This window comes from Melospiza georgiana, chromosome 20 (genome assembly GCF_028018845.1).
Source record: "Melospiza georgiana isolate bMelGeo1 chromosome 20, bMelGeo1.pri, whole genome shotgun sequence".
Lineage (NCBI taxonomy): Eukaryota > Metazoa > Chordata > Aves > Passeriformes > Passerellidae > Melospiza > Melospiza georgiana.
This window is the reverse complement of record NC_080449.1, coordinates 7459037-7468663: the sequence shown is the minus strand read 5'-3', so window position 1 is coordinate 7468663 and position 9627 is coordinate 7459037. Positions and strand designations below refer to the sequence as shown.

The following is a 9627-nucleotide window of genomic DNA, read 5'->3' as shown; positions in this document are numbered from 1 at the left end:
TAACAGTTAAATGTATTTTAATTCCTTCAAACAGAAGGATAGCTTGAAGGTACAGCAGAGAAATTATTTCATTGATTTCATTCTCTTTAAAAAAAACAAAAAACAAACCAAAACAAAAAACAACATGGCTTCAAAATTCAGGAACAGTATCCAATAAACAAAGAACTACCCTTATGCACCTGGTTTAGTGTGGTACAAAGAGCTTACAGATTCAAATGAATATCATAAATTACTGAGAAATCGATTCTGATAATGCTTGTTTACAGGGACAGAAACTATGTTGACAAGTATGAATAAGTACACAGATAATCTCTTTAAAAACCCCAAACCTTCCTGGCTGTATTTACACACTCAGCTGTATTTGTTTCCTTTGGCACGAGAAATTACAGACAAAAGATTCCATTTTATAGCAATTAAATTTAAAAATAACCTTTGAGACAGTTAGGCCATATAGCCCCAGCACAGCAGCTTTATTAAATTGCTGCCAACCCTTATGTTCTAGCCCTGGAAATTCAAACCAAAAAACCTGAAGTCATTTACCACCTGTGACAAATTTCACATGGTGGGATTAACTGTATGTGAGGAACTCAAGCAGTGGGGAATTAATGATATTTAATAAGAACGAATCTCCCATTATTATCCAATGTAGATGTCTTTTAAAAAGCTCTTTATACACATATAAAATAAATCCAGCAAAAAATGGACACCCATTACATATATTCAGCCAAATTAGACATTAAGTGAACAGTCAGAGCACACGATGGCCAGCTGTAATATTTCTTGAGCATTGCAGAGAAATGTGTTAATCCCTAATCATTTCCATGCTAGGAAAAAAAAATTAAATTAACACTTAACTAATATGGTTTATGCTTTTACCAGTTTACTCTTTAGCCATTGCCAGGAGTAAACCCTCAAGTTTCACAGCAAATTCAGTATTATCAGTACAGTAGCAAGAGTATTTTGGCACCCTGTAAAATCCTAAAGAATGCGCAAGAAAAAAATCTCTTAAGTAGCATTTAATTATCCAGACTTCTCATTTCTTGTTCCTGCTATTTGACTTTACAGAGCCTGAAGCTTTGATTACTTTCAAACCAGTTTTTATAAGTTTTCTGCTAGTAACCAACAGGGATGGAACAACAATGGCACAATATTTTTCCTAAAGCATTCAAGACTAGCAAAAGGTAATTTTCCTTGAGGAACTACAATTAGGACTACATAAAAATTAAGTAATGAGGCATCATGGCAAGAAACAGCACATCGACCCTCTACCACAACAGGAAGCTAATTTCAAACTTACAACAAAAAGGAATCAAATTAAAAAACACTAAAATTTATAGGACTTCATGGGTTTTGTTCCTTCTCTCTCTAGATGGTAAGAAACCATTACTGATCAACGTTGTACTTGGCTCTGCAAAGCAGGATGAGGGCAGAAGCTTTTGTTGAGATGGAATAAAGTACATGGTTGTCTTATTTTTGCATTGATCACATGAGACTGGACGTTGCATTGTCTCTGATAACTGGATTGAATCCAAGCTGGACCACACACTTACAGAATGTTTTCCCTCACACGTTATTTGTGCACGTCTCAACCAGACATTGATCTTGTTCTGCCAAGTGTATTCTTAAGCATCAAAAAAAGCTGAATTTGACTACAGCAAATTCTGTGAGGAAAAGGAATCAGAGAATATAACAAGTCTTCCCAGAAGACAGTCTTTTTCTACACATCCAAAGAGCTGTTTGAATTTCAGATGAGCTGAGAGAACATTTTTTTCTTAAATATTTCAAAAGCAAAGCATGTTAAAACAAATTCCATTACATTTTGTGGAATACCAGTTCCAACACCCTCTTATGTGAAATTGTTACAAGTTTCTCAAATGCAGTCTCTTAAAATGAGAGTACAGTGTATCTAAAGCACATATACATGCTGCTACCAAGGAAAAAAAAGCAGTGAAGTAGCAACTTTTTATACATGAACTTTACTAAGAATCTTGCTCTTTGAAATAGCCCCCAAATTAGCTTGCAATTAAGATTTGTTTTCAACTGAAAAGACTTACAAAACCACCCAAATATTTTAAAACCAACCCTTGGTCTTTTTATTCTGAGCTTGCATGGTATTTTCATGCAAACTGATGTACTGGAGATACAGTACTGCAAATTACTACAAATTCTACAAATCGAGTGACTTTCCTTTTTGCAGAACATGAACATATACCTGTGTCTTCACACACAGCACATGACCCTACAGGAACTCAAGAGTCAGTGTGCAGTAGGAACTACCACAGGAAACACTTTACAGGTACTGAAATAGTGGGAACTACATGAACTGGTTCAGTCCACACAACCACAAGGCTGCACTGCACTACAGAAATACTGACAAAATGCCCCCAAAAAATGCCAAGAAACTACAGCAAGTTCTAAATAGGATATAAAAGCTGTTTCTTTCAGTGAAGACCAACCAGTCCCTTTGTGTACACATTTAGTTTTATTGTAACAAAGCAACTTGTACACTTTAACGTTTAAAACTGAGCATCTTTCTTTCCTTTCCAGTGAAAACAAAAAAAAAAAAAAAAAAAACAAAAAGAAAAAAAGGAAAAAAAAACACCAAAAAAAACCCCAAAACAAAAAAAAATTAAAAATAAACAAGAACAAAATTACAATAGAGAATGTCAATTCCAAATAAGATCCTACAGGTTCTGCTGATTCTCCATCAAGTGGCAGGGCTCAAAGTCATCATTAGGAGAGAAGATTTTATTTTAAAAGTGTCATCTTAAACTGCAAGGATGTTTGTTAAACATCACAATTAAACATGCCAAAGGAGAAGAAGCCATGTTGTCAAAATGCCCACTTAACCCACCCAAACTTCTGAAACCCACCCCGGCTGACCTTCTATAACCCCATTTTTATTTTTATTTTTTTGTCGTTTTTTCTTTTTTTTTAAACAAGAGAAAGTAGACAGATACATGTTGGTAAATGCTAACTGTCCATATTCACATAGAGACACAGTGTAATCTCTGAGCCCAATATACAGAGAAAGAAGGAAAAAAGCTAGATTCTATGCACTACTACACAGGGGCCTAGCACTCTTCAGCTTCCAGCAGAGTGAAGGGAGCAGAAGGTTTTCTTTTTTCCCACAGAACATGGTGTGTTGAATTCATAAAGTTTTTGTTTTGAGACAGAAAGGGATAAAAATGAACTTGAAACAGAAACTGGTAGATTCTTTTCCACTGTATTCTGCTCAAGATATTTCCCCAAAAGAAATCGTGAACCATGGTGTAGAGGAGAAAAAGAGACCTCAAGAGAACAAGGCGACTGAGCACAAGAAAAAAAAGACAGCAACTTGCTCCCAGGGACTGGAGAAAAATTAAAAAGGTAAAAAGGGGGTTTGGAATCCATCAGTGTTCAATTAGTCATCTTCTCCTTCATCCTCCTGTTGAAAGATAAGCAAGAAATAAATAAATCTAATCACTAAACTTCAGATAGCAAATGCAGTGACCAGAACTTTTTACAGTGCTACTCATGGTGCTCTGTGATCATCTCTTCCCTCACTATAGGATAGTAACACTTGCCCTGGGTGCCCAGCTACTGAGCACAGAGAAATCACTCAGTCCCTGGGTGTCCCAGGAAAACACATCAGAGGTTTGAGAAACTGTGACTTAGAATCACTACAAGCACTGACACAAGTTTAGCATGCGGAAAATGAAGGGGTCATCTTTTCTCCCTCACTAAAACTCGTAAAAATCAAAATGCTGCACCTTTCACATGCCAAATTCTAGGTTATACAACACAGCCCAGCACAGCCCTCCTCTCACTGCACGGGGTTTGTGCTGCTGGAAGTCAGACACACCACGCCCAGTTTCAAGAAACAAAGACATTCTAAACTAATTCCCAACACCCTGGATGCTGAACCTGAAATCCCACTTACTACTAAAGCAAAGTTTTAATTCCTGAGCCCAACAGAAAGTGTTAGCTAGGCTGGCCATAAGCAGAAATGAACCAAGTGGGAAGGATGGCTGGATGTAACAACAAAAGCCATTTATATGTAAATTGCTAGAATGCTCAGTAATGAAGAAGGAATTTTGTCACATTCACATCCTAGTTCTCCTAGAGCACTTCCCTTACAAATTTACTGAAACTATACACTTCCACTGTCTCTCATATACACAAACATAGTTACTGCTACCTGAAACCACTCAAGTTAATGCAGTCACAGTTCTCACACCTTGGGGTGCAGAAAAGAGCCAGTTCACCTTTGCCACAATTGGTATTCTTACAAGATCCCTCTCAAACACCACACAAATGGCATGAAGGGCAAGATTACTCACCTCTCCTTCCTCTCCCTCATCATCATCTTCATCCTCCTCCCCCTCATCTTCATCTCCTTCTTCATCAATATCCTCTAATCCTTCCTCCTCTTCATCATCATCGTCATCCTCCTCTCCCTCCCCTTCCTCATCATCCATATCAGGAACCTTAAAGACACATTTGCAACATCAATTCAGTGATGAAATTCACTTTTTCCCAGAGCTGCTGTGGGTGCAATGCCCTGCTCAGGGCTGTACCTACCAAGTAGTACTGTAGAGGGTTTGGCCAGATGTCATCCTTGATGACTTCTCCTAGCTCATCAGCCCCTGCATCAGAGTGGTCAGTGAACCAGGTGAAGAAGCTTTCTGGCTCTTCATGCTGCCTCTTCCTACTGGCTTTGTTCTGTGTCTGGCTTGAACGTTTTGTCAGGTCCTGAAAAGAAAGTTAAGAAGGTTCCCTAAAGCTGTCTTTTTATGGCTTTTTTTTCCTATAAGCACCATGTAAAAAATGCACTTGTCTAAACAACCCCAAGAAGTCACTTTCCCCTCCCTCTTCACGGGTAAGTCTGAAGCCCAAACAACTGACAGAAGATACTGCATTTCTCATAAACATGAGAGAACAGTAAACCCACTGGTTTCTTTCAATGGCCTCCACTGGAACACTGAAACTCACATAATCTCACATTTCATTTACATTTCCCTATCTCAGGGAAACACAAGAATGACCAATATTTAATGACACACTGAACTTACAAAGTCTCACAATGACTGAATGCCACTCAGAGTAGTTGTAATTGCAGCAACTACTACACAAAGTCAATTTAAGAAAGTCTCCACACCTCTAAGCTCTTTTAGCATTTGGATATAAAGACCTGCCTAGGCCTTTTTCTTACTCTGAAATCTTCAGGCCACTCTCTGTAGTAAGTGCAAAAAAACCCCACACAAACTGCTAAAGCACATGGTCACAAGAATACATATAAGGTTTGTATCTATCACTTTACCCTAGAAAAGACGTAGTAAGTTTGTAGTAAGTTTGCAACAATCTTTTTGTAAAGTCTGAAATTAAATAAATTATTTCTTTGACCATATGGTTACACCACACTTCCAGTGTTTCTTCTCCTGATAGAATGACAACATTTACAGGTCTGGACTGTTTAAGAACAAAGCAGAATTCACACTGATTTTGTGCTGTATTGCAAAGATCACACGACTGGTCTGTACAGGAATGCAATTTCTGATACAAGAGGAAATGTTCTAGTTCTCAATATGAAAAACATGAAATTTTTTCCTTGGTCTGAGAGTGACAAAACAAGCTGCAATTCAACTGCAAGCCTCAGCTCTACTTTTAAAACCTCAGTTCAAAATCTTCAGGATAACACTGAAGAATTTCTACAGAAATAAACTGCAGTAAATTAATGATTCTTGAACATTGCCTGGGTGACAGGTATGCCCCACATTAGTATGGCTGTAAATTCTACAAAAGATGTGGCATCTGGAAATGAAGTCAAAGAAATAGATGAAAATATAAAACAAGATCACACACTGCTATCTGATCCCCCTAAACCTGTTGTCCTTGGAATTCTTCATTTCATAGTTATTGTAAGTAAACAATAAAACACAGTCTAGAGATCCTGGCCAAGGAAGAGATAAGCTAATGCACTTGGTAATGTTTTTACTTGGTCACACTTGTGCTCTCCCAGCACAATCCTTACCTTTCCAGATTTCCATTTGATCTCAGTCGATTTTGAAGATGGGTCTCCACTTTCATTGAGGTGAAACTCTTTGGAGAGAACTTTATTTTCAAAGTAGGGATTCTCATCAAAATACTGCAGAGTGGAAAGCAAAGAGTTAGAACTCACAGAATGCAAACACACATAAGTCAAACCTGGCACTATATACGTAACTGTGGAGATTTAAGTTACAAACTACAACCCAACATGCAATTATATTAAAAAAAAACAACAGCAAAATCACAAGTGAATGAACCATTTAAAGTACTTACAAAATCTATTCTGTAACCTGATTTGATGTCTTCAAATTCTGTCACCTCAACTCTGGTCAAGTAATGCAGTGCTTCCTCATCTTCTTCTCCCAGCAGTGCAGATACTGAGAGAGAAAGAGGAATCCCACATTAACAAAGTCATGAAACAGGCAGGCAAAGCACAGGAAACTGACAGCCAGGAAGATCTAAAAAGCAACACATCTGTCCAAACCAACTCCTCATGGCTCCTTCTTTTCAAGTTACCAGCCAACAGCCTACCCACACATACCCACCCTTCCCTCTCAAACAGATTTTCATACATGTAGTTTGCCCAATCTAAGCAGTCTACAAACTTGTTTTGTAGAAAGTTTACTGTCAGGAGTCCCAAGGAGCTCACTTCCCAGTAAAAAACACCCAAACAATCTGAGACAATTTTTGTTTGTTTGCTTGTTTTGCTCTAAGTTTCCAATGAACTGAATAAAGTGGGAAACTTGCCATTTAAAATGCAGAAAGAAATTTTAGGATTGAAGTATTTAGTAAACAAGATGTTCCTTCGTCCAACCAGTGCAAGAAAGAAAAAGCTTAAAAAATTACATCTAGGACAGAGGAAAAGTGTTGTATGCTTAGTAACAACCCCACAAGACCATCAGAGCTTTAAGGCACTCACATAACAATCAAGCAAACACTGAATTTACAGGGGAAAAAAAGAGGGCTGTTCAGAATGTACCTTGTGGGTGGTTGACAAATGTTGTTACCCAGAAATTTGGGATTTTGGCGATCAATTCTGACCTCTTCTGGAAGAATGGTTGGCGGAGTTTGTTGTATTTCTGTTCTACTTTCAAAATTTCCTCACTGGCTTGTTCATTCAGTCTGTAGGAGAAAGAGCCATGTTAACCACAGGAGAGAACTGGGATTTAAGGACACATCAGAGCAGTTAACTAAAAGTTTGATAAGACCAGTCTGCCATATTCTGCAGATGAAGTGTCCCAAAAACCCCAGAAGCTCAGAGCTGTAACAACTGTTCAAAAACACTCTGCCAGAAGCAATCTCACTGGTCTGAATGGAACCTTCTAAACACAAAGCAGTGTTTTATCTTGAACATTTTGCCTGCATAAACTTGCATATGGGTAACACAGCCCTATCACCTGCCCCCTAAAACTTTTAGGCAGGCAAGGAAGCCACAGCAAAGAAATTCTGCACCCTGTGCAAGTAAAATTTGAAGATTTAAAACTGAGCTGCTGTAAAATGGCAAAGCCCTCACACTGCAACAGCTTCACACATTCACAGCCCCAACAGCCACCTGCAGTCCCTGTAGGACACCAGGCATGGAGAGAACATGCAGGCAGGGACTGACACAGAACCCACAGCCCCAAGAGTTTTGGCATATAAAATTAACACCTCAGAGACATTTTCTGCATATTACTGCATAAGCACATGAATATTATAATAAAAATGTATAATAAAAGCTGACTTTTCAGCCAAGTGTTTCGTTCTGCTTGCTAACAGGGAAATACTTTAGCCAAACAGCTTACACATTAACTTGAGAAGCCAGGGTGAAATACACTTCTATTATCAAAAATACCACAATTAATTAAAAATTTTAAACTCAAGTTCTACCTCTTTAATTATACACAATTAGGCAAGAAACCAGGACACTTCTTTGTTATTTTAATGTCTCTAATCAAGTCAGAACACAGGTATATCTTGGCAGAGTTCAAAGACAGTGAGCACTACTGAGTGCTCACTTTATACTAAACACTTTCACTTTTGTCAGCTACATTTCAATTTCTGCTAAAACATTTTAAAAGTTAGATAACGTTTACCTGTCTATTTCATTCTGTACTTCATCAATGTGTTCAATTGCTTCCTGTTGCTCTTTTTCTGAAAAACAGATGAAAATGTGTCAATAATCCCTTCATTCACAAGCCTGACAAGTCACCTGGGGTTTCTCTTTGAGAAACTCTCCAGTGACCTACTGTAGAAGTTCTCGGGTATTTCTATTAAATGTCACAAGAGTTACAAGGCCTGAAAGCACCAGCTTTACAGGGTGTGCTGCAGCTGAAGTGCAGCAAAGTTTGATAAAACAGCCCTTAAACTGAGTTCACCCTTAGAAACCACAGCTCACATCCCGCTACACTGTTTTACAAGCCAACTTAAATTACAAGCCAATAAAATTTTAATTAAAAAGTTGTAAGCCACAGTTGCTACGACCAACACATCTGAAGAAACGCGACGTAATTTACAGAGGCTGGAATATCAATAGAAATAGCCTATCTGGCTACACATCACCTTCCAAAAACCAAAAAGAACGTTCAAAAATCCGGTTACAAATGAAAGCGACGCGAAAGCCACCGTTGGCAGGAATTTTCTAAAGGGCACTTCCCCTGGACCAAGTTTGGCCGAGGCCGGGCTGACGGAGCGCTGTTTACCCACCGCGCGGGAGATGAATGAGCGGCAGCGGGAAGCGGCCGGAGCGGAGCAGCGCCCGGTGCGCGTCCCGCCGGGCCCGGCCCGCGCTCGGGGACAGCTCAGCCTCTCCCGGCGCGGGGGACGCACGTGGGGAACGCGCCGGGGCCGGGGGCAGCCCCGACCTTTAAAAGCCGAGATCGCACGTGGGGCCGGCGCGGGCGGCCCCGGCACCGCGTGTCTCCGCCGCTCCATCCCCGCGCGGCCCGGCAGCACCACGCGGCCGCGGCCGGCGCGGGAGGCGGCGGCGCATCATGGCGGCGGCGGCGGAGCACAATGAGGCTCCGCGGATGCTGCTCCGGGAGGGGCGGCGGGGGGGTCCCGCTGCTCCGCCGAGCCGCAGCGCCCCCCGCCCGGCCCCGCGGGGAGGGAAGCCGGGCCGGCAGCGCAGACAAAAGGGCGCTAACATGGCCTCCTCCCGCCGCCGCCGGGCCTGCACATCCGCCCGGCCGGGCCCGCGCTCCGCCCGCCCCCGGCGCGGCCGCGGCCCGTGCGGCGGGGGAAAATGGCGGTCGGCGCGAGGCGGAGGCCGCGCCGGCTGCCGCCATTCCCGTCCCGCCCCCGGCGCGGCCTCACCTGAGGTCTCGTCGGCCCCATCGTGGTTGGAGTTCAGCTCCTTCTTACTGACTTTGGCCGCCGGCGCCGACATGTTGGTGGCTGCGGAGCGCGGAGGGCGGGAGGGAGGGGGGGGGGCTGCAACGGGGCTGCGCGGGGGGGGGGGGCCGGGCACTGACTCCTCCTGCTGGTGCTGCTGCTGCTGCCGCCGCCACTCAGGTCCCTCCGCCGCCGGGGCGCTCCCGCCTCCTCCGCGCGGTCCTGCCGGATACCGGGGCAGCAACGGCGCCTCTCACTCCCCTCGCGCTCCCTCGCCCAGAGCCG

At 42.2% G+C, this 9627-nt stretch overlaps 1 protein-coding gene across 1 annotated transcript; it reads right to left on the bottom strand.

Moving 5' to 3' along the window:
- Positions 1 to 9426, bottom strand: SET (SET nuclear proto-oncogene). The gene is made up of 8 exons (XM_058038279.1): positions 9325 to 9426; positions 8106 to 8163; positions 7010 to 7152; positions 6304 to 6407; positions 6014 to 6127; positions 4564 to 4734; positions 4323 to 4469; positions 1 to 3427 (listed from the first exon to the last, which is right to left on the bottom strand). Exons 1-8 carry the CDS (start codon positions 9395 to 9397, stop codon positions 3404 to 3406), a joined length of 834 nt encoding a protein of 277 aa, XP_057894262.1. The 5' UTR covers positions 9398 to 9426; the 3' UTR covers positions 1 to 3403.
- Between the last annotated feature and the right edge of the window lie 201 nt (positions 9427 to 9627).